The following is a 25,457-nucleotide window of genomic DNA, read 5'->3' as shown; positions in this document are numbered from 1 at the left end:
ATAGAACACAAATTTGGATATAACGCGGTAAAGCAGCGCTCCGAGGGGGCGGGGCTGGGCACTCCGGCGGATCAAAGCAAGTTCAATATAACGCGGTTTCACCTATAACGCGGTAAGATTTTTTGGCTTCCGAGGACAGCGTTATATTGGGGTAGAGGTGTATATGGAAAGCTATTTGTCCCTCATGTGTAATTTTTAGCTATGACTAAAACTGGCCCTTCCTTTCACTAGAACAAATATTAAAAAGAAATATTTTCCCTAAAATCACTGTAATCACTCTTAAATCTATAGCCTTTTTGACCAGATGGTTAGAACTTCTTGACCTAATACCCAGCTAAGAGCCAAATGAGATCTTGAATATGCTGGCCTGTAGGCTGTAGCTTGATACCCACCCTTCTGCAGGGTCTGAGAAAAAGTTGAAAGTTAAAACTTTACATCAGTGATACTCAGATCTCAGTGGTTCAGGAGCCAAATTTAGTAATCAACAATACCCAGTAGGTGAATTTATTGTTTCCTTTACCATAGTACTATACATTCATATTTAAGCAGTATGATGGGAAATATTTAGTTTATATAATTCTCACAGCAAAATGACTGACCAAATATCATCATTTTATCCACTACAGTTGGTTAATAACATAGTAAAAGTATCCTGATTGGCTAATAACTCAGACTGGTTAATAATCACACAGTGTTTTAATATCGTGTGCTGCAAAGAGCTGCAGGAGACACCTTAAAGAGCCACTTGCGGATCCAGAGCCTCAGTCTGAGTATCCCTGCTCTCCGTAACTCATCATATGAAGTGACTGGGTATCTATCCCAACTTTAACTTGTTTACTTATCAAAAATCAAATGGCTTTGTCTCAGAAGTCTCTATTAATTATTGTGTTTAGGCGGGTATCAGCATCTTGTTGAAACCAGTTTCTACTGCTTATATTGTACAGTGTAATATATGGAAAGGAATGTGGCCAGTTTCTGCATGTGATGTTTTAAACTGGTAATGCATCAAGTTATATCATTGTTGTACTTTGTTGTGCTTACTACCTAACTGCCAATAAAGTAGTACTTTATCAGATTGACTGGGTCTGGAATCCTGTATATTGGGGGGGAATCGATTAATTTGGGGTTGTAATGAAGTGAAATCAGGCTACTGAAAAGTTTCAGATTTTATTGTGAATTTGAAATGTCCTTTTAATCCCTACACAAAAGGTGCCAATTTATTCTGGCAGTTTGTCACTTGAACAGCTGTGCATTCTTACATGGCATAAGAACCTACATAGATAAGAATGCACATCAGGAATTGAAATTCCCAACTCATTTTCCATAGGTGGTTTTATAACTGTCAGACAGCTAGGTTTTCAGTGCCTACTGACAAGGTCTGGATTCAGACCAATGACCTACAGCAGTGGTCACCAACCAGTTGTTCGTGATCGACTGGTCGATCCTAGAGGATCTCCCAGTCATAGGGTTACCATATTTCCACAATCAAAAAAGAGGACACGGGGGGGAGGAGCCCTGCTCTAGCCCCGCCCCTGCCCTGCCCCATCCACTCCCTCCCACTTCCCACCCCCGACTGCCCCCCTCAGAACCCCCAACCCCCCCGCTCCTTGTCCCCTGACTGCCCCCTCCTGGGACCCCTGCCACTAACTGCCCCCTAGGACCCCACCCCCATCTAAGCCTCCCTGCTTCTTGTCCCCTGACTGCCCCCTCCTGAGAACCCCCCACCCTAACTGCCCCCCTAGGACCCTACCTGTCCCCTGACTGCCCCGACCCTTATCCACACCCCCACCCCATATTCACACCCCCACCCCCAGAGCCGGGCTGGAGCCGCTGGGGCTGGGGCCGGTGTGCTCAGCCGGAACTGGGGCCGCCGCCCTGGGGCCGGAGCCGGGCCGGAGCCGCTGGGGCCAGGGCCAGCGCGCTCGGCCGGCGCCGGGCTGGCACGCTTGGCCGGAACTGGGGCCGGTGTCTTGGGGCCCGAGCCGAGCCAGGCCCGAGCCGCTGGGGCTGGCCAGGGCTGGAGCCACTTGGCCAGGGCCGGAGGGAGCCGCTCGGCCGGGGCCGGACTGGGCTGCGCCGCGCCTCCTTGGAGCCCTCCTCCTCGCGTCCCCCCCCCCCGCCCCAGTTTACCTGCTGCTGCCGGCCTGCCCCTGCTTCTTTTCAGACTTCCCGCGAACATCTGATTCGCGGGAAGCAGGGGAGGGGGAGGAGCAGGGGGGCGGAGCGTTCAGGGGAGGGGAGGAAGGGGAAGAGAGCTGCCGGGCCGGATGGCGTGGTAAGGCTGCAGGGGATGGTGGGAGCCGGGAAAGGGCTTTGGCTGCCCAGCGGCGCTTGGCCGCCGCTTTTCCATCTATAAATAACCGACCGGGGGGAAATCCCAGACATTTTTAGATTTTTAGAAATCCCCCCCGGATTTATAGATCGAAAAGCCGGACATGTCCGGGGAAATCCGGATGTATGGTAGCCCTACCCAGTCAATCGCGATGTCCGGCGGCAGTGCAGTATGGCTGCTGCTAAAGCAGACTCCCTGCCTACCCCGAAAGTCGCCATTGCAGCCCGGAGGGTGGGGATCTCCCTCCATGTGCTGCTCCTGCCTACAAGCACCGGCCCCGCAGCTCTCATTGGCCGGGAGAGCTGCGGGGGCGGTGCTTGCAGAGAGCCATGTGCCCCTCACCTCAGGGGCTGTAGGGGCGCATTGGCCCCTTCCGGGAGCGATGTGGGGCCGGGGTAGGCAGGGAGCCTGCCTTAGCCTCGCTGCACCCACCGCCGACCGGGAGCCACCGGAGGTAAGTGCTGCCCGGCGGGAGGCCACACCCCAACCCCCAGCCCTGAGCCCCCTCCCGGAGCCAGCACCCCATGCCCCCTCCTGCACCCCAACCCCCAGCCCTGAGCTCCCTTCCGAAGCCAGCACCCCAAACTCCCTCCTGCACCTCAAGCCCCAGCCCTGACCCCCCTCCCAGAGCCAGCACCCTGTACCCCCTCCTACACTCCAACACTCTGCCCCATTCTGGAGCCCCCTCCTGCACCCAAACTCCCTCCTAGAGCTTGCACCCCTCACCCCCTCCTGCACCCCAACCCCCTTCCCTAGGCTCAGCCCAGAGCCCCTTCTCATACTGTGAACCCCTTGGCCCCAGCCCAGAGCCCGCACCCCCTCCTAAACCCCTGCCCCAGCCCAGTGAAAGTGAGTGAAGGTGGGGCAGAGTGAGCGATGGAGAGAAGGGGGAAGGAATGAGAGGGGCGGGGCTTTGGGGAAGGGGCGGGGCCTTGGGGAAGGGGCGGTGTAGACCCTGGGTTGCCCTTAAATTCAAAAAGTGATCTTGGATGTAAAAAGGTCAGAGACCACTGACCTACAGGTTCCGGGATCTGATAGTAAGATACAGAGCTTATTTATCACTCAAAAGAGAAAAATGGAAATTGAACAGTTAATTGGAAGGCAGAGGAAACAGCTGTGCAGAGAATGTTTTGGCTTTGAGCAGTCTGGGAAATGACGTTCTGTAGCATTTGCTGTTCTAGAAAGAGCGGAGACACGTAGTATAAATGGGAGGGCTCTGGAGAGGGCTGTCTCTCTACCAGTGTGTATATTTATCTATAAATGAGCAACAGGGAAGGGAATCAAATAAGGGTAAGCAGTCTACCCACTGCTCAGAGCACCAACTGCTTTGCTGATTTGTGCTATTTTTTCCCCCCCAGTATCACTGCATTACTCAGACACAGGACACTGGTTTCTTCGTATCGAGGAAAACTAAAATTCATCTAACAACACTCGGAATGGGAAAAGATTATTATTCAATTTTGGGAATTGAAAAGGGGGCTTCTGAAGAAGATATCAAAAAGGCTTACAGAAAACAAGCCCTTAAATGGCATCCAGATAAGAACAAATCCCCCCACGCAGAGGAAAAATTCAAAGAGGTTGCAGAAGCCTATGAAGTGCTGAGTGATCCCAAAAAGAGAGACATTTATGATCAGTTTGGGGAGGAAGGTAAGTATTTCTCTTACTCAGTATCTATCTGTGCTATACTCTTAAAGTGGACACTTAGTTGTGTTGAATGCCACAAGACAAGAAGAAAGTTTGTGTGTTTATCCATTGCATGTACTGATTTAGACAATGATTGTTTTCTTATGGAGACTGATATATGGTAATTACAGAGATTTATATGTTAACAAATATATATAATCATGTATAGTGTATACTTCATAGTTTAGAACCATGCTTAATTCAATTTTCTTTATTTAAAAAAAAAAATAAAAAGATCCCAAATCCATGTTATAGAACTTTTTTAATGAAATTAATATTTGTCTGTGACCCATAAATAGCTGGATGCATTTTATTTATTTTTGCCCCTGTGCTTTTTGAGATAGCCATCAAAATGTTACATAGAGACAGAGCGCCTCTTTGAATAATGTAAAAAGCAACAAAGAGTCCTGTGGCACCTTATAAGGTGTCACAGGACTCTTTGTTGCTTTTTACAGTTCCAGACTAACATGGCTACCCCTCTGATACTCTTCGAATAATATATCTCTAAAACTTTTCATAAAGGATAGTTTGCTTGTACAAAACAAGACAGGACAGTCCCTCTACTGAGCAGGAGCCCAGGTGTCCAGTCCTTAGTTGGCCTTGGCTTCTTGCCCGTAGAGGAAAGTATTTGCCTGATGTCATGAAATACCAGAACAATTTTTTAGTTTAACTGTAAACAGTAATAACGTGCCAAAGGGATGAGGCCTCAGAAATGTTATATATAGCCTAAAATGATTACTTAAACAGGAAGCTCTTTCTTTTTTTAATCATCAATTGCGATGGTTCCCCACCATTTCTAGGATTCAGCAGTTACCTTTTGCATCCTATTTGAGACTCCAAACTGGTTAAGCACTGCCCACAGAAACTAGGTAGGCTCATTTAATGGTTAACATTCATTTGGGGCCAGATTCTGACAATTTGACTCATGCTGAGTTGCACACAACTCCATCCGTAGTAGGGTGACCAGATGTCCCGATTTTATAGGAACAATCCCGATATTCAGGGCTTTTTCTTATATAGGTGTCTATTACCTCCCCACACCTCCTGTCCTGAATTTTCACACTTGCTATCTGGTCACCCTAATCAGTAGTCTCATTGGCTAGTAGCACTAATTGTGAAGTAAAGTGCTATACAACAGTGGTTCTCAAACTAGGGCCGCTGCTTGTTCAGGAAAAGCCCCTGGTGGGCCAGGCCAGTTTGTTTACCTGCCGCATCCTCAGGTTCAGCCTATCGCAGCTCCCCAGTGGCCGCGGTTTGCCGCTCCAGGCCAATGGGGGCTGTGGGAAGTGGCGGCCAGTACATCCCTCGGCCCGCGCCGCTTCCCACAGCTCCCATTGGCCTGGAGCGGCGAACCGCGGCCAGTGGGAGCCGTGATAGGCCGAACCTGCGGACACGGCAGGTAAACAAACTGGCCCAGCCCACCAGGGGCTTTTCCTGAACAAGCGGCGGCCCTAGTTTGAGAACCACTGCTATACAAGATATCTGGCCCTTTATCAACATGAAAACTTGATTTTTGTGGTGCTGTCATTGATCATTGCTTCTTTGTAAACTTCTGTAAATGAGGCAAATTCCATGGTCTCTTGTTCCAGTGTGAAGTGAGAGAATTCTGAAACTACAAGTCTTTGCTGATGTTTCTACGGGTTCTCATGTCATTCCTAAGACTCTGATACCTGACCTGATTCTATTATTTGGGAATACTAAGGGCTCATCCTGCTCCTTTGGTACTAGGCCCAGATTTTTAAAGGTATTCAGTCATTGCTGCACTCAGCATTGTAATGCCTAAGTCTCATTTTCAAAAGGGATTTAAGCACTTGACTGTCAATAGGTTTTAGGCTCCTAAATTCCCAAACCCCTTTTGGAAATGAGCGTTGGGCTCCTAAATCAATTAGGCATTGCAATGCTAAGGGCAGCAATGCCTAAATAGCTGTAAAAATATTGCCCATAATCTTTTGCCTTATTGCTTTTTTCCCTCTGTTTGTTGTTCTTTCCTATATGCAAGTACTTAATTAATCTACAGCTTAGGTAATATTCATTCTATTCCAGTGCAGTAGCACTTCCTATAACCCCCTCCTAAAAATATCATTAGTTAGATTCTCCTAAGAGTGGAGGGCAAGGCATATAAAGCAGTGTAGCCTTTGGCAGTGTGGCATTGCATACCTGAAGCAGAGGCTCAAAGCATGTACTTCTGTTTATTTTAGGCATAATATTAACAAAAGTATTGACAAGTTCCTGAAGCTATGTGTCTGGAAATATCCCTTGACGCCTGAGTGGCTGCCTAAGCTCTGTCATTGTTGTCCAGAATGTACTCAGTAGTTGTAAAGCTCTGTGATTGTTTTACAACCATGGAACCTGATGTACTTTCAGCAAAAACTATTCAGAATCTATTCTAGGAAGTATCATTCCACTAATCGCATGACACAGTTTGTCATGCATTTGTTTGACAGTACCAGAACCAGTACTTCATTTAAAAACAAACAAACAAACAAAAATTGAAAAATGTTTAGTGTAGCATTTGCCATAGCAAAACTAGAGTTAAGATTGAGATGCCATTTCCATTCTAATTCCCCCTCTGCAGTTGTTCAGAACGTTATCAAAACATTCCTTTAGGACTCAAACTTTTTGTGCTTGGTTTAATCCAAATTTGTTTAACTTTTTTAATTTGAGTAAAATCAGTTCAGTCATCCTGGAATTAAACAAATATGAAAAATCCATTCCTCATATCTGGATTAAATATATTTGTTAAAACTGGACACTTGTCTTGTTTTAGAGTCCTTTTTAGAGAAAGAAAAGCAATACATTTTTGTAGAAGATCAGTTCAGGGTTTTTGAATTTGGAAATAGTAAATGGTAAGGCCTATGGGTTGCTGCTTTGTGCTGTGCCATTGGTGGAAAGTGGCCCTAAAGCCAGCATTACATGGGACGATCACCCCAGTATAGCTGTAGCGCCAACTGCGGAACTCCTACGCTGACTCTTTCCCTGATGCCAGTGTAGAGGGGGTGACTGAGCTCCCTTATACTTAACTGATACTTGGCTGCCATATTGACCTCTTGCCAACTGCCAATGGTCCACTTACATCCTTTCAGGCTGGTCTATGTTGTGCCAGGCAACTGACTTGGGCCCTGGATCAAGAGGATGCAAAGGCCACTTTTGCCCTCTGCCACAATTTTAGGGTAACTCACCCTTCTTGGTCCTTAAAGGTTTCACTCTCAGCCGTCACCTCTCCTGGGCAGAGACCCATGCCTCAGTCAGAAGGGAGTGGGGGTTTTAAGGACATCTCCCTGATCTACACTGTGATATCCCCAGCAAGCCAGTCTGCCATGGCCTGTGCTTTGCTTTTTCTCTGACGGCTGTGGCCAGTATTTGGCCTGCAGTTACAAGTTACTACACAGCTTCTTCCAAGCAGGCACATTTATTCTTAAGGTAGAAGTATTACAGAGAAAGCATATAAAAACATAAAAGAACCTACCCATGTGCTAAAAATCTTACCAGAGGTCACCCACCCCCAACTCAGCATAGGGCTCTTCTAGATGTTAGTCCTTCAAACCCCAAAACTGTTTTTTTCCTCTTGTTACAAGGTCAGATCAGTCTTTAGAGCAAGAACTGGAACAATGGCCCTGCATCAATTTAAGATCAGGTTATTTATCCAAAAGTCCTTTCTTTGTCTCTTGATCACTGGAGAATCCAGTTTGAACCAGAATATGTGAGCCTCCACAGGAGGTGGTACTTCTCTGGAGGTGTTAGAACCTGAGTGATTTGCCTTAATTATCCCCTACTGTTTTCACTTCCTGGAGGAATTGTGGTAATCCTCCCCACTGTGGAATGCATACAGTCCCTGGCCCACAAAGATACATAAACCAGTCATACACTTAATACATATGGTCTCCCAAAGATATGTCAGGAAGTTGCCTTATCTGTCTCTCACTCCTCCATTTGAGCTGCACTATATGCTAATCAGCCTCAGCTGAAGACCTAGCATTAAAATTTATGCATGGTTTATGAATACTTTGAATTCAGCTTTTTTTTAAAAAGATCTGTCTCTAATATGGATTAGAAAGTAGGATGCATGCTGAACTGCTTTAGCATAAAACTAAATTCATAACTACTTAAGGGCCTTAGAAGGAAAATGGTTGCGTATAGTGCTGAGCTACCTTAATCCTACGAGGCAGCTTAGTGGTTAAGTGTTGCTGAGATGCTTAAGTATTTAGAACCGAAGACCTCCTTAAGGTCTGAGGAGGCATTCTGGTGTCAGGGCGAGAGTGGGGGAGGGAATTAGGCAGTAAGAAGAAGTAGATGGAGGTCATTAGCCAGGAAAGGGAGGTAGAAAATAATTGTTTGTTGAGTGAGGTATGGTCTGGAGCCAGAGTAGAGGTAGAAGGTAACTGGGTGTGTGCTGGGGATTGTGGTGAGTGTAAGCAGAGCATGAGAAAACTGTCACCTGAAGGAAGTAGAAGGAAGATCTCACACTGGGAAGAATGGGGCAGGGCCGGCTTCAGGCACCAGCGTAGGAAGCTGGTGCTTGGGGCGGCCAATTCAAAGGGGCAGCACTCCGTCCGGTATCAGGGTGGCACGTCCGGGTCTTCGGCGGGAATTCGGCGGCAGGTCCCTCATTCCCTCTCTTCCTCTTTGAGCTGCCGCCGAAGAGGAAGAGAGGGAGGACCCACCACCAAATTGTCACCAAAGAAGTGGCGCGATTGAGCTGCCGCTGAAGTGCCGCTGCTCGTCTTTTTATTATTATTTTTTTGCCGCTTGGGGTGGCAGAAAAGCTGGAGCCGGCCCTGGAATGAGAACAACAATATGAAGAAGAGAAAGAGAAAAAGTAGTCAATTAGTTGAGAAAGGAGACTGAACTATAAAGGACTCCTAGAGATGAGGATGGGTTTTTTTGTTTTGTGTTTTTGCAGGGGAGCATAATCTTGGATGGCCTGGGAAAAGGAGTGGAGAGTGGGAATTTTTACTAAGGAAGTGATAGGAAGAGATTGGTGGTTAGAGATAGCAAAGCTTCTTTACCTCTAAAGTCTCTTTTTAATTCTTATAATGTACCTAGAGCATGGGTTCTCAAACGGGCTCACAGTCTCCTCCCCCAAAAAAGTTTCAGGGGGTCACAAACACCTCCCTTTCTTCATTGCTAGATGGGAGTGGGGCTGTCCCAAAGCTTTTTCTGTTTGTAACATGCGGATGCAGTCTGGAAAAGGTCAAGAACCACTAGCCTAGAGTATTTGATAAACACAACTTAAAATTTATAACTAATAAAGGAGTGTGCCTTTTAGCTATTTTCCTTTTACTATTGTTTGACTTTGAAAAATTCAAGGAAATTAAATACAAAAACTAGTTAATGCAGCATTAAAGTTGAGAAATCAAGCACCCAAAGAAGTCAGAAATTTTGAAAGTCAAGGTTTCTACACTAGGTTTCTCTGCCACATAGTACAAATGTAACATTTACTGTTTCTGGGAGGTTTTAATGCTGTGTTGCTACTGATGGAAAATAGCTTTTAATAAACAAAAATGTGGCCTCACTTTTCTGGTGTGCTGCACCCCTTTCAACTTTCTCTTTCCTCTCCACTCCCAGATTATACCCCCCACCCACCCAAAGAAACAAAGCAAAACACAGTGTTTCCATTGTCTCAGACTTGGTGAAGTCCTGTTTCCAAAACAATAGAAGGGATTATACTGTCTGTTATCCATTCGTACCAGTGTGCTTTATGGCTAGCTGTTGATTTATGGTAGTTTCCTAAAATAGCACAGAATTTGACCCACTCTGTCTGACTAACACCCTGTGCAATCCCATTGATCTCAAGAGCATAGAAATTGGCTTAGTCTGATTAGAAACGGAGCGTAGTCAAAGCTTTAAATATAATACAACTTTATATATTCCATACCTATAGTGGCCTTGAAGGGCTTAACCCTAGTCCCTTTGAGCAGATCCTTAGTGAAAAAAATTACATGGGAATATGTTCTTTAAGATCATGCAGACAGAGAACACTCATCATTTTCAGCTCACTATTAAAACGTTAATTAAAATCCAATCATTCAGATGAGTGACAAATTATTAAATGGATTTGCTGCTGATAGGGCAGCTTTTTTTAGGAAACAATTCTAAATCTACAAAATTACTCCAGGTTGCATGATGATGAGTAGTTGCTACTCTGCACTCACTGGCAAGTAGGGTGAGGTCTCTTTAAAGAGGAGCCCTTCAATCTCTGCTTACTATATTTGTGCAGTTGTTAAACTACTACAAGTTCTTTCAGTATTTATTTATGACTCAAGACAAAAATGTATTTTATTCTTTATGTTGTTAATAAGTACCAGGATTGAAAACTAGTATGGACTTTCCTAACCTTGTCCATATGTCCCAATTAGGGTTGAAAGGAGGAGCTGGAGGACCCGATGGACAGGGTGGCACCTTTCGATACTCTTTCCATGGTGATCCACATGCCACATTTGCAGCATTTTTTGGTGGCACAAATCCTTTTGAGATCTTCTTTGGGAGAAGAATGCCTGGTGGCAGAGACACTGAAGACATGGAAGTGGATGGAGATCCTTTTGGATCCTTCACTAGTTTTAGCATGAATGGATTTCCAAGAGAGAGGAATACAGTTGGTAGCCAGCCTCGTCGTAAACAAGATCCCCCGATTATCCATGAACTTAAAGTATCATTGGAAGAGATATATCATGGCTGCACAAAAAGGATGCGAATTTCCCGAAAAAGGCTGAACCCAGATGGCAGAAGTGTCCGAACAGAGGACAAAATCCTCACCATTGAGATCAAGAGAGGGTGGAAAGAAGGCACCAAAATCACTTTCCCAAAAGAAGGTGATGAAACACCCAACACTATCCCAGCCGATATTGTTTTTGTCATTAAAGACAAAAGTCACTCGCTCTTCAAGAGAGATGGTTCAAATATTATCTATCCTGTTAAAATCAGTTTGCGGGAGGTAAGTTTCTTGTTAGTTGATAGCGCAACTGAAATATAAAAACAAATTGTCTTAGCATGGTATTGTGGCTACACTGCAGAAAACAAATCTATAGCAATTATCATAGTTCCGCACTCCAGTTCTCTAGCTAATACAATTTAATCAAACTAAATATAGTACATAGTTATCTGTACCAGAATCATTGGCTTTTTTACTGGGGTCTGCATCATATATTGTTAAGTTTTGTCTGTGGCAGCATACAGGATGATCTGTGGGAAAGGAAAGTAGAACATATTTGCCATTGTTCTAAGTTTTAGTACTAAGTACAGTAGCTTTCTATATGTAAATGCAGATTGGGTTGGAGTAATAATGAATGCATCCAATGTAATGGACTCCTTTCTGCTATGATATATCGTCCTTATCATTTCTGGAGTAGAAAGCATCTAGAACTCATGTCTAGAATATTTTCACAGCTCACCACTGGAGCTTAATTTAGCAAACTTGCAAAATATCTTTCATGTCACACATTTCAGTGTACTTTTAGAATACATAGAGATGGATTTCATGGGGATAAATTGTGAGCAGGTGTTGTTATGGAAGTTATATGTGATGATAAAAATGAGTTAATAACATTTTTTTTTAGATGCACTCCAAAGACCAAAGTAGTTTTGCTTTTAGAAGCAAAAATAAGGGATTGCAGAGTGTTTTCTTTAGTGTTTGAAGACAATTAAAGGAATTGATTCTCTCCAAAATGAATCAAGTCTGTATTTTTAAAAATGTAGCATTAAGGAATGGTGAGAATAAACTAATCTCAAGTGATGTGCAGAGGATATGCAAAGAAAGTATGCCTGTATTCTGAACTTTCAAAAAAACAAACAAACAAAAAATAAACTTGTTAAATGCTATTTCGTGAGATGAATCACATAATACAAGAGGAAAAGCAGTATGTAATGACAGGATGGGTAATGTGGTTTCTGCACAAATATCATAATTCTGCTACTGAGTCCAAATAACACCGAGTTTTGTCAGCACACATTAAGTACATAGAGTAGGTGGAAAACAAAAGCAATCCTTGCAGGCCAGAAGTCCAGTGATAAATGTATAAATATTTAGATAAAACAGGAGATTAGTGGGAATTATCTCTGTTAAAAAACAAAGTGCTTAGTTTGTTTTGTTTTTGCCAAGAAATTATATCTTGATGATATAGAGAAGGTAAATCCTTGGTTTGTATTTTAGTATTTGCTTTAATTTGAACATCACAAATGTGCATGTAAAAAGACACTTTGAAGATTGATAGCAGACTGAGCAAATAATGGATTTTTTTTTGGTTTGGCGATCAAACCAAAAAATCCATGAGGGAAGAGAAAATCCCATTTAATTTAAAACCAAAACCTTTTTTTTTTTTTTTTCAAAATGTTCATTTTGAATTGACAAAAACGTTCTGATCAATTCAAAACAAAATGTTTTTGAGTCAGCCATTTCAGGTGGTTTTCCAACCCCACCTCCTCTGCTTTTTTTTTCTTTTAGTTGGCCAAATTTGAATTCAAAATACCATTTCAAAATGAAACATTTCAGATTGTTTGAGGGTTTTTTTCTTGGCCAAAACTATTCATTGAATTCAATCCAAATTTGCAAACTGTTTTGGGACACTGAAAAATGCATTTCTCCCTCCCCCCCACCCCCAAAATCTTAGCCAAAATTTTTTTGCCCAGCCCTATCAAAAAGATTCAATTTAAATGTCAGATACTACCCCTAAAATCATTTTAAAAAGCAAATTATGAGCAAAACAAGTGTTGCAAGAGTCTTTAAATAAATGTATACTCTATGTAACGCTAAGCCAGGGCTGGCTCCAGGCACCAGCTTAACAAGCAGGTGCTTGGGGCGGCCAAGGGAGAGGGGCGGCACCTGCGGCAATTCGGGGGTGGCAGGTCCCTCACTCCCTCTAGGAGCGAAGGACCTGCTGCTGAACTGCCGCCGCCGATCGCGGCTTTTTTTTTTTTTTTCGCTTGGGGCGGCAGAAATGCTGGAGCTGGCCCTGCGCTAAGCACAGTAGAGCTAGGACTCTGAATTTCTAATGACAGCTGAGATGCTGCTTGTTTGGTACAAATTCATGAGCAGAACACAGTGAGAGTACTGAGCGCATTTGTTCTGTTTGTACCAATCACTGCGTTATCTGTTGAAGTTTAGGATGCAGCACCAGGGAGTAAACCCTTTCATGACTGCTTCAGATGTCATTCTAGGGCACTGATAACTGGTTTGATATTGGAGATACATTGGTAATAAAGCAAGCGTCCCCTTTTAAAGGGAGCAACATAAGTTATTGTCTTTCGGTTTTGACAGTTCTCTTCGGTTATGCAAAATAATCCATGTATTCACAATATCAGCTTTTTCTAATTCTGTAATCTGAAAATTCAGATTTCAATACAAATAAGCTTTTGATGGTTGCCTCTTTCTCATGATATGAACTATTTGTTTTAGGCTTTATGTGGCAGCTCGGTCACCGTGCCAACAATAGAAGGAAGAACCATACCTATGACAATAAATGAGGTTGTAAAGCCTGGGATGAGGAGAAGAATTATAGGATATGGGTTGCCATTTCCCAAAAATCCTGACCAACGTGGCGACTTAATTATAGAATTTGAAGTAAATTTCCCAGACAATATACCTCCAGCATCAAAAGAAGTACTTAGGAGAAATCTTCCTGTTTCATAAAGGAATGGACTGTATTGACACTGTTTCAGCAGGACACTGAAAATGCAGAAGACTGGCAAATTCATGCTGTAAAAGTGCAATCTATATCCATTTGTGGAATATTCATTTTCTTTTTGTGGGGTGGAGGGAGAGAATACGGTAATGCTGCATGAGAAGAGAATGGTTAAATACAAGTCACACGGGTGACTCTTGCAGTAAAACATACAGGGAAAACCACTCACTGTATCTTACTTTAGATCTTCCTAATCAGAGAGTTTATTCAGTATTTTGCTTACCTGTAAAATGTAATCATTTTGCAAAAACTCAATGCACATATTTCTAATAAAGTACTTGAGCATCCAAGTACTTTATTTCATGTATCTCTAGATTATCTATGTGATGCTACCCACTAATATCAGAAATCAGAATTCATAGTAGAAATACGCTCATGTAATATCCAGATATTTAAAGAGACTAAAGCATTAACTGACACCATTTAGATATGAAGGCCCACATGCTACCTTCCATTTCACAAAGCAAAGGCTAGCTAAATCTGTTTGTAGAGCTTCTGAACCCACAAAAGAGTGTCAGCCTGCTCCCAGCTGCCCCAGATTTTGTGAGGACTGCCCTGAAGCATTAGGGGAGAACACATGGCTCTGGGGAAAGGAGTACAGGTGTAGCCACTCTGTGACATGCTCCCTTCAGAAATCCACCTGGGGAATACTACTAATTGGTGGTAACACCCATTCCCTAGGGATGGATTTCAGGACAACATGGTATTTTGGCTCCAGAAGGAGCCATGCTGTCATGGCTACCCATGGTTGCCCATGGAACGGTGTAAATAAAGGCGCTTGGCTTACTCACACATTTCAAGATCATGCATATCTCAGGACATCTGTAGAGTTCAAGGGCTGAACCATCTACCACTTCCATAAGAGAGAAGGGACAAAACCCAGCTCCCAGCTAAAGGATTCTGAGGAAACTTTTTGGGCCTGATCCGAAGCTCATTTAAGCCGGTGGAAGTCTTTCCGTCAATTCAGTGAGCTTGGATAAGTTCCTTTGTGAATAGAAACATGAGTTACCTAGCCCTTAAGGTGAAAAAACATACGCAGGGGAAGGGGAGAGCCCTCAGTAATTGAGTCTAGTATTATAACATGCTATAGGGCTGGTTCCCTTGGTTGCAGTATGGTTTTGGTCATATAATTGCCTTGCAGACTTACTTTCATAACTTAGGTTTTAAAAACATGCCACAGTGCTTTAATAATGACATTCTTAAGGGAAGATTTATTTTTCTTTATAAGAAGAAAATATTACTCTTATTTGCAGTCATTCTTTTACCTGTGGAAATCTACTAGTTACCTGCTCTGGGTAATTTAGGTTATAACAGGGTGTTTAGCAACGTCAGATAAATGATTTTCTGTAGAAGGGTGGGTTATGAGAATTGGGGTTAATTTAGTTAGCCTTTTTTTAATGAGCCCTAGCACAGAAGGATCCCACTTCAGTTTTTCAAAGGAACGCATTCCTAGAAGATACTGTCAATTTTTTAACTACAGTTTCTCTTTCATACAGTTGACACGTATGATAGTGTAAATCATATTCATTTGCAGTCCTGAACAAACAGGGAACCTGAACAGTAGCTGGAGTGATACTACAAGGGGAAAAAAACGTTTTAAAATTAACTACTACCTACTGCTTATGCCTATTGTTATCCTTATATATTGTGTTTATGCATTTAAAAGATTTCCAGTTTCAGTATGTTCTGTATGGCATTTCTCATGTGTTTTTTAATAAACTTGTTTTTAACTTTTTTTATTTTTTTGCCATAAACTCTGTGAAGAGCAAATGAGGCTGAGCATTTGAAACCAAGTCTTGGACACCCATAATCTTAGGCTAGGTCTACATTACGGGGGGTTGGGGGGGTCGACCTAAGATACGCAACTTCAGCTACGTGAATAGCGTAGCTGAAGTTGCGTATTTTAGGTCGACTTACCTGGCTGTGAGGACGGCGGCGAGTCGACCGCTGCCGTGCCGCTGTCGACTCCGCTTCCACCTCTTGCCGCGGTGGATTTCCGGAGTCGACGGCAGAGCCATCGGGGATCGATTTTATCGTGTCTTCACTAGACACGATAAGTCGATCCCCAATAGATCGATTGCTACCCGCCGATCCGGCGGGTAGTGAAGACGTGCCCTAAGTAGCTACAATACTTAGAATAGCTGCAGATATTTTTCAATATCCAACTTCAGGTAAGAGTAGCAGGCCTGAATTAGTAGAATTCCATAGTAGTGGCTAATAGTGTATGTTTACACATACAGAAAACTTAGTTCTTTTATTTCACCATTTCTGAATGTGGTGTAAAACTTAAATTACAGAAAAAGCTGCCACATCATTCTGAAACATTTTACAGTTTTCTCTATGGAGGGAATATTTTTTTCACAGAATGCAGTCAGCCTGTGGAACACATTGCCACTACTATTGGTGAGGAGATGAGTTTAGTAGGATTCAAAAAGGAATTAGACACTTTGTATAGATAACAGATAAAACTTTCAAAAGTGCCTAAGGACTAGATATGTTAAGGGATTTAGGTGCCTAAACCAGCAGCCAGGTGCCTAATGGGATTTTCAAAAGCATCTAGATGCCTCACTCCCATTGAAATCAATAGGAGTCAGGCACCTGGGCACTCGTGAAAATTCTTCTCGGAACCTTGCTGCTGGTTTAGGCGCCTAAATCCTTTTTTAAAAATCTGGCCCTGAGTTCCATTTTTTTTTCCAGAAGGGACTAAGGCCTAGTCTACACTAGAAAGTTAGATGGGTTTAACTGTGTCGGTCAGGGGTGTGAAAAGTTAAACCAACCTAAGTCCCTTTGTAGACAGCACTAGGTTGACAGAAGACTTCTACCATCTCTTGGGAAGGTGGATTACCTACATAAACCAATGGGAGGATTCTCCCTTTGGCATAGGTAGCATCTATGCTGAAGTGCAATAGTGGTGCAGCTATAAGTGTAAAGAAGCCCTTAGGTGCTTATATCTCATTGAAAGTCAATAGGACTTAGCGCCAGATTCCTGAAGGAATTTAGGCACTTAAAGAGACAGATAGGTGCCTAATTCGACCATGTAGGTACCACTGAAGTTTTCAAAGCCAAAGTTCAGGTGACTCCTCAAACACCCTCACCCAACTGCTCAAGTCCTTTAGGTGCCTACATTTCTGCGTAAGTGCTGCTGTGACCCTAAAGCTAACATGTTGCTTGGAGCCCTATCTCAAGCCAAAGCTCTGGAGACCCTAAAGCCGATTTTTAAAACTAGGTACAGAAACATCTATCTCGGCAGCAGGGCCTAATCCCATAAGTGCACTTTGAGCACACCTAAGACCTAGTACCAGTCAGACTCTGCAGAAGGAGGGCCAGATGTAGGCTACCAATAGGTGGAGTGACAGCACCTGCACAAAGACAGCCAGGAGTTCAGGGTAATGTATGGTGAGCATGAGGGAGATACAGAGCATGAGCTGGAGCTAGGTAGGTAGCCCATGCCTTAGAAGCTGAAAAAATCTCTAAGTAGCTGAGCTGGCTTAGGTACTGAACTCTGGGAGAAGGTTCATGGCTGAAGATCCCTATCTCTAGCCTGTCAGCCACATGTACCAGGTGAGTGACTTAGATGCCTAAGCCTCTCTCCTAACCTAGCCAGGAGTAAAATGGTTAGGTGGCTCCCCACTACCAGCTGCCTAACTTCTGACAATCCCTTTCATGGGGCTTGTCTACATGGGGGTTTTAAGCCAGATCAAATCAAGTTAATCTAGTTGCACCACATGTCCACACAATACAACCCATTACTTGCACTAACTCCACATTTATTGGGAACTCTGGAATCCTCTTGCAAAGTGGACTAGGTTTGCTTCTCAGAGAGTAAGCAGGAGGCTTCCAGAGAAGAGCTGCCCCTGAGCTAGGATCTTTTTGTGACTCAGGACTCTGATGACAGCCAACTGGAAAGCCAGCCCCAGTTCTGCCCTGATACAACAAACCCTGATTTCTGTTCTGCTTCAGCTGAGCCCGACTCCTAGCAAAAACCTGGGCCAAGGGCAAAGAGTCAAATCTCCTGTAGGGAACTATGGCATGTAAGTATCTATTTTTACAATTTATTATTGTTGCAGATGTGAGCTAGGAGGCCCCGTCTCTCCGGCCCGCCATGTTGCTTCAATATGGCGCAGTTGCAGTCTGTACCATTGTTCCTCTTCACCCTGTCCTGTGGTAGATTTGAAAACCAAAAGCATTCATTTGTGCAAAATTCAACAGTTTATTGAAACAGTGCTTGCAGGAAAATAAATTTGGTTAGTTTTCATGAGATATAACTGCCTGTTGCATGCCCAGTTAAGGCACAAACAATACTGCTCCATGCTGAGGTACAAATGGCTGTAACTTTCATAGTATCTGACAATCACTGTAAGTTCCTATCTATTTTTCTCTTCACTTTCCCTGTGTCTGCAGGGGAGATATAGCAAAACTTAACACTGAAAAACAGCTTGATTTTGTTTCTCATGTTATAGGGATGCTCAGGCGGGCCACCCATCCCCCGTATAGCTTGTAAGTCCCATCCACTCCTGCAGCGCTTCTCTGGGGACCATCCTGGTGAATAGAATAGCTTCACAACATATCTCCCTGATCTGCCCTTTGCCTTTTTGAATGAGACCATTTTCTGTCTCCTAGTGACCAGTCTCAGCGAAAGGTTATTGAGAGTGAGGACAGTCTAAAGAGAATGTAGAGGGAATTGCGATCCAGCTTGCCCCTTAATATCTCTGCCTTACACCTCTGACACCACAGTAGCACCTCCACCTCACAAACAAAGATGAAAAAAGAAACCTGAAACATATAGCTCCAACCACCCCCGATCCCTGACAGCATGAATGCAGATACAGTAGACTGAAATCAAGGCTGGCTCCAGGGTTTTTGCCCCAAGCGGCACCAAAAAAAAAAAAAAAAAGCCACGATCGCGATCTGCGGCGGCAATTCGGTGGGAGGTCCTTCGCTTCGAGCGGGAGTGAGGGACCGTCCGCCGAATTGCCGCCGAATAGCTGGACCTGCCGCCCCTCTCTGGAGTGGCCGCCCCAAACACCTGCTTGGCAAGCTGGTGCCTGGAGCCGGCCCTGACTGAAATCCAAATGCAGCCAGCACCTTCCATACACACAGACCCCTGACTGTCTCTGAAGTTCCTGCAAGAATGGGAAGAGTTTCAGGGAGGTAAGGTCACATATACATAATACTAAAAGCTATCATGACTTGTCTGGGATGTGAACAATAAACAATTTCTTTTTTCCCCTTAGTCTCACCGCAGCACCAGTAACAGCCAGACCATCAAGGACAGGGCCTCTATCTACTGCTGACAGGCTGGGCAACCTGAGGGGGAGATCAAGGAAGATTCAGGACAAACTGTTTTCAGAACTTATGGCATTTACAGTGAAAAACCTGGCTGGCTCAGAGGAAGACCCAGAGGGAGAAAAATGAAGCTCTCCCAGGAGATGGTGGCAGTGACCAAGGACAGCATGGCTGTGGCCAAAGATAGCATCACCATAGTGAAGGAGAGCATGGAATAAGGCAGATGTGGTGAGAGGGAACTCATGGGGATGGAGAAATGAATGAGGTGCAAGAGATTAGGTTCTGGAGACTGGGAAAAATCTGTAATGTGTGTGTGTGTGTGTGTGTGTGTGTGTGTAGAGGGAAGTAGGAAAAAGACAAGGAAAAGCAGAAAAGCACTTAGTTTTCTTTTAAGTTTTTATTGCATGATATATTTTATCCAGGTATAATTCCCCACTCGTACCTCTTGCTAAAGTCTTGCAAGGCAGAGCCCTACTTTCATAGGTCTCACAAGATTTGTCAGAGCAGGGCTCCTCTTTTGTTGACCTTTGATTTAAACCAGCGGTCTCAAACTCAATTTAACTTAGGGCCAGTGCCAGTCCTCGAATCCTCCCAGAGTTCCAATAATGTCACTGAAGATGGTGTTCAGAAAAGAAAACGTTCATATTGTATTTTTTATTTCGAATTTCTTATAAATAATAAAACTGTCATACAACATTATGCAATTCTTCGCCTGCCAGAGAACTTTTAGTGTTTGCCAGAACCTGGCAACGCTTCAGTTCTGTCAGTTTGTTGATGTTTGGCCCCAGTGACTGAGCAGTTGAAACCTTCAGGATTGCAGCAAGGTGTGCATCAGTTGTGTTTGGTATTTTGACTTGTTTATATTCATTGTCAGGGCTGGCGCAACCCATTAGGCGACCTAGGCGGTTGCCTAGGGCACTACAATTTGGGGGGCGGCAACCGCGGCGGTATTTCAGTGGTGGGACCTTCCGTCACCTCTGTGGGGGGCGGCATTTCGGGGCGGGACCTTCCGCCACCTCGGGCGTCAGAAAAGCTGGCGGCGCTCCTGTTCATTGTGGAAAAAAGTGTTGCTGCCTCCATGGCTGACTCTGCCCGGCCACTAGTGATGGTATCTCTGTCCCTCTCCCCCAGCCAATGGGAGCTGCGGGGGGCAGAATAGCTAGGAACAGACCTGGCTGCAGTGGGGAGGTTCTCGGGCCGCAGATGGCCCGCAGGCCGGAACTTTGAGACCCCTGATTTAAACTTTTGGTGCTCATAAAGTACAAACAACTTCCCCCCTCACCTCAGTCAGTAAGAGGTAAGGATAAAAGTGAGTTCCAATGGAGTCCAGCTAATTCCTTATAAAATATTACTTTACAAAAATTCCACCCCATTAAAAAACCCAAACATCACAATGTCTGGAAATTAACTGTTAAAAGATCTAGATTATTCTCCACAGCCATTTAATCCTTCTCCACTTCATCCCACCTGATTTACATCACACCTCACACTTTATAACTTTGCCAACTTAACGTTTGCAACAGTATATGCAAAGATGAAAATAAATCTCCAAGGGCCAGTTTCTGCTAGCTTTTCACATGTATTGAGCAGCACTTTATTTTTCAAGTACAGTAACTCCTCACTTAACGTTGTAGTTATGTTTCTGAAAAATGCAACTTTAAGCAAAACGATGTTAAGCGAATCCAATTTCCCCATAAGAATTAAAGTAAATAGGGGGGATTAGGTTCCAGGGAATTTTTTTTTTTTTGGGCCAGACAAAAGACATTATATAAATTTTAAACAATTTTAAACAACCAATTTAATACAGGTATTAAACAGGCTGGCAGCCCCCCTATCAGCTCCCCTACGCCCCCCCCGCCTCCCACCCGCCGGTGGACCCTCCGGATCAGCGCCTTCCCATTGTTGCCCCCGCCTCCTGCCTGCGTTCAGGAGGCTGGGAGGAGGAGCGAGGACCTGGCGCGCAGCCTCCCCCCTCCCTCCCCTGCCTCCTGAACGCCGCAAACCAGCTGATTGCCGTGTAGAAGTTCCAGCTCAGACTTCAGTCCAAGCTCTGGGACCCTCCCACCTTGCAGAGTCCTAGAGCCCGGGTACCAGGGCAAGCCCAAATGTCTACACCACAATTAAAGAGCTTTGCAGGCCCAGCGCCGCAAGCCTGAATCAGCTGGCATGGGCAAGCCGTGTGGTTTTAATTGCAGAGTAGACATACGCTTAGTGTTAGCCAGTTGCATCTATGTTCCAGAGCAGCAACCTGACATCCTTTTGCATGTGTAGAGCACCGTTCCTTTGATACTAGGTGCACTCATTCCCCTCCTATTGGCATTCCTCCTTCTGCCTGTGACAAAGCTCTGATACAAGCACCTCCAGGTCATTGCTTTCTTGCTCCCCCAGTATTTTCAAGGTTTCCCAATAATTGCCTCTCTCTCACCTTTCCACCATATCTCTTGGTGCACACTCATCATGACTGTGATTCATTTCATTTACTTTTGTCTTCAGTGCATGTCCTGGTTGCATATTCAAGGCTGCTCCTTTGAAGCGCAGGGCCTCCAAGTTGTAGTATTCCTGAATGGAGCTTGAAGGATTATAGGGATGGACAGGTGTCAGGGAAAACCTGAAGAAGAGTGCAGGGAGGGCTGGAGTGAGAATGTTTGAATAAGGAGGGAACTCTAGAGAGGAACTGCCAGACACATCTAAGGCCACACATGCAAAATTTATCAAACAGCATTGCCAAATCATGAGCAGTGCATGCACATCACTCAAGTGATTTGGGAATGGTGTAGAAAAGGGCAGAAGGTTCCTATCAATTACAACATTAGAACAGCTAATTATCAGCCTATAACTGGACTCAACTGAATTTTTCTAATTATTTCTCTTTCCAAATTCTTAAATTATAATTTGTTATAGAAAGTATATTTTTATACAGAACAAGGAGGAGAATGTGAAATTATGGAAAGGGAAGGAGGATTAGTGTAATGGAAGGAGGAGAGCAGTGAAAGAGAATTTAGTTAATGTGCTAAATTCTGTGGTAATACAGTGCTTAGACATTCCTTGTATAGGATCTCAAGTATTAAAAAATGGACTAAAGAAAGGGATGTTTAATAATCAATGTAATTTCAAGGTTCCCTAGCTTCAGACTGTCATAGTGGTTCAGATAAAAAATAAAATAAAAAGGAATCCAAACTATTTTTGTTTTTAAAAAATCTGCTTTAATTAGAAAGAAGAAAGGAAAAGAAGTGTCTGCCTCTGCACTTTCTGGTTTCAGTCAGGACTGGAAAGAGAAGTATCAAAATAGGGCTCTTGATTTATCTTTTGGTATTTTTGATTACTGGGAAGTACTAGAAAATTAATGAGAGCACTCAGTTTTGAAATCAAAAATATCAAGAATATATAGTGTACAGCTTGCTGAATGCTTATTTGAACAGAATCTCCAATGAAATGTATTACATACTGGTCAGGTAGGATCCAAATTGTTTAACTTTTTAAAAATCTGATAGAGTTGAATCTTTTCATTTTATAGTGTGTCAAAAATGTAAATTGCTCAGGGACAAATTGGCCCCTATATGGGTTATTCCCCTGCAAGGGAGTGGAAACGCCATGAGATATGAGTTGTAAAGTGTGATGTTGGCATACCAGGTGCCAGCTCATTCTAAAGTACCCATGTCTCATTTGAATACTGACAAATACATAGCTGAAATAAGTCTGGCTCACCTGTGTGTTAGTATTGTTAAAATTGGTACTAGAATTATGTGTTTTAACTTTATGGAATGGTTGTAAGTTGCTACATGCATTAATCTCACAACATCTGTATGCCATATTATAAAGTAATATTTGAGTGTTTTCACTGTAAGCTTCTGTAACTGGATATCATTAGACAGGAGAGAGACATTAACTAGTGTAAAGTGCTGATCTCCAGCATAAAGTGTTGACAGGGAAGGCCCATCCACACCAGACAGACTAGAGTGGAACATTAAAGAGGACAAAAGACTTTGTTGTTTACTCACCTCCGCCCATGAAGATGAGTCTTGCAAGTGATTTTCTCCCATCAGCTAAGGGTACATCTACACTTACCGGAGGGTCCGGCGGCAGGCAATCGATTTTCTGGGATCGACTTATCGCGTCTAGTGAAGACGCGATAAAATTGATCCCTGATCGCTCTGCCGTCGACTCCGGAAATCCACCGCGGCAAGAGGCGGCAGCGGAGTCGACGGCAGCGCGGCAGCGGTCGACTTTCCCCCGTCCTCACAGCCAGGTAAGTCGACCTAAAATACACAACTTCAGCTACGGTATTCACGTAGCTGAAGTTGCGTATCTTAGGTCGGACCCCCGCTGTAGTGTAGACCTAGCCTGAGTTTGTAGCTCAAAACAGAATGGCAGAAGGGAATAAAACCCCCCAACAAGGAGGGTTTTTATGTTGCTTCAACTCTGCGGGACAAGGATTACTTGGTATAAGAAAAAGATCTCCAGTGCTTAGCCCTAAAGGACATATAGAGCTTGCTTATTATAGAAGCTTCTATTACTTTTTGAAACTTCAGACTGGAACTCATTTATGTGTATATACGTTTACCTGCTTTAAACCTTGTAAATAACTCTTATTTCCTTTTCCTAGTTAATAAATCTTTAGTTAATTTATTATAGAATTGGTTACAAGTGTTAGATCTTACACAAAAGACAAGTTACAACTGACCTGTGGTAAGTGACCAGTCCTTTGGGACTGGGAGCAACCTGAACATTGCTGTGATCTTTGGTGTAAGGGACCATCTATCACAAATGTAGGCTCACCTGGGTGGCAAGAGAGATCAGGATATCCAAGGGGACTGTTTGTGACTCCATGTTCAGGCTGTTAGTGCTTGAGGAGTTTACACTTAATTGGTTGGTGAAATCTAAGTCTATAGAACTCTCAACCAATTTGGGGTTTGTGCCCTGCTTCTTAACAGTCTGCCCTAAGGTTGGCACTCCCCTTCTTGAGCCATTGCAGGACAGCCCAGCACGGAGTTTCTGACTGAGCATGTGATCGGGGGGGATTGTTGTTTGTCCCCATGGAATTGGCAAAGGATTTAGCACCAACAATATGTATCTCTTCTAAGATCTGCTACCTCTGGGTGTCATCTGTATAGAGATCCTGTGTAACCACTTCCGTATGTGCACCTGGCTATGGGTGCTGCCACTTCCCAGATATCCTGTTTTCCCTCAGGGGTGGGGAGGCAGGTGGTTACTGAGTGCTGGGGGAACTGGTGTAAGTTAATGCTGTCTCTCCACATTATCTTACACTGAGAATTCCCATGGAGTGTGGGATGCTGCTGCATGTGTTCCATTGTTGTGCACCCTTGGGACGAGAGTCCCTTACACCAGTGTAAATCAGGAGTAACTCCATTGAAGTTGGAGTTATTCTGGTGTAAATGAAAGAAAAAACAATTTTTATACTGGAGGAATGTATAAAATCAATACTTTCTAGCACATTTATTGCACTCAACAAACCCATTGTATAAATAATGAAGGTTAACTTTTTGTCTTGGTAAAAATATTGGATAATATATTCTTAAATTATGTATAAATTTAAGGTTATAATTCCATTGTTGGTAAGGAACAGGTGCCATTAAGAAGCCTCTAAAGCTTTGCTTAAGAAGTTAGGGTTAGTGACCTTTGAAAGAATTATAGCCACATTACATACAGTTGCGGTTGAATTACTTTATATAAACGAGGATTGGTAAGAATCCTTTTCTGCGCTATTTTTTGTCTTATGGTATCCTGGATACAGATCTATTTTGATCAATATTTAGTATCTTGCTTTTGAAATGGGAACCACAAGCACTTGGCTAACTGGCTTGATACACTGTACAGTTTAATCGTGGCTTCAGGATGTTGGGATGGAAAAAACCTTCATTATTACAAGCTATGGTCCATCCTTCAGCCACTGCAGAATTGTGATTATATTTTTTTGTACATTGACTATGTTTTAATGATGCAGTCTTGTTTTAAATATCCCAAGCAAAGAAGCTTTACATTGCTTCCTTTTCGAAACTTTAATACTATATCAGATCTTTGACCGGAAGTCTTATTTATGAATGATATCTAGCATTCATGTTCTCTTTCCTGATTTCATCCCCTTATTCTGAGTTCTCATGTCAGCCACCCTCCATTCTTCCTATTTGTATCTGTGCTTTTCCTGCACATCTGTGTCCTCTACTGCAAATGACCTGTTGTAACTTACTCCTCGGTGAAGGGGATACAGCGAGGGAGGGGACAGGTATTCTGGCTCTGTCAGTGACAGATCACCATTGTCCCAAAGGTGGGGCAGATCACTGCGCTGGCCCTTGCTGCACCGACCCCAATGGTTCTTGTACTAGTGCCCGCAAGGCAGCGCATGGCTGGGAGCGGGAGCTGGAGCAGGGCCCTACAGCCCAGCCCTAACAACTTCATTCCCGCACCTGCAACGTCCTTAAAGGCGGGATTCCTTTAAACAGCTGCGGCTGCCCTAGGCAGGAGCA

At 43.7% G+C, this 25,457-nt stretch overlaps 1 protein-coding gene across 2 annotated transcripts in view; it reads left to right on the top strand.

The window, feature by feature from the left end:
* The window catches only part of LOC112109818 (dnaJ homolog subfamily B member 4), a 38,923-nt gene extending 24,084 nt beyond the window's left edge, over positions 1-14,839 (top strand). The window contains exons 1-4 of one of the 2 annotated variants that reach the window (XM_026655347.2): positions 3,365-3,622; positions 3,761-3,979; positions 10,372-10,946; positions 13,404-14,839. In XM_026655347.2, the coding sequence (XP_026511132.1) occupies positions 3,538-3,622; positions 3,761-3,979; positions 10,372-10,946; positions 13,404-13,637 (1,113 nt within the window). In that variant the 5' untranslated portion in view covers positions 3,365-3,537 and the 3' untranslated portion in view covers positions 13,638-14,839. Of the gene's footprint in view, positions 1-3,364; positions 3,623-3,690; positions 3,980-10,371; positions 10,947-13,403 lie in introns of those variants that run through there. The other variant, XM_024204473.1, reaches the window with a different exon arrangement.
* The last annotated feature ends 10,618 nt before the right edge of the window (positions 14,840-25,457 follow it).

This window comes from Terrapene carolina, unplaced genomic scaffold (genome assembly GCF_002925995.2).
Source record: "Terrapene carolina triunguis isolate 2854851 unplaced genomic scaffold, T_m_triunguis-2.0 Scaffold210, whole genome shotgun sequence".
In the NCBI taxonomy this organism is placed as follows: Eukaryota; Metazoa; Chordata; order Testudines; family Emydidae; genus Terrapene; species Terrapene triunguis.
The sequence above is the reverse complement of the archived record's forward strand: the minus strand, read 5'-3'. Positions and strand labels throughout refer to the sequence as shown.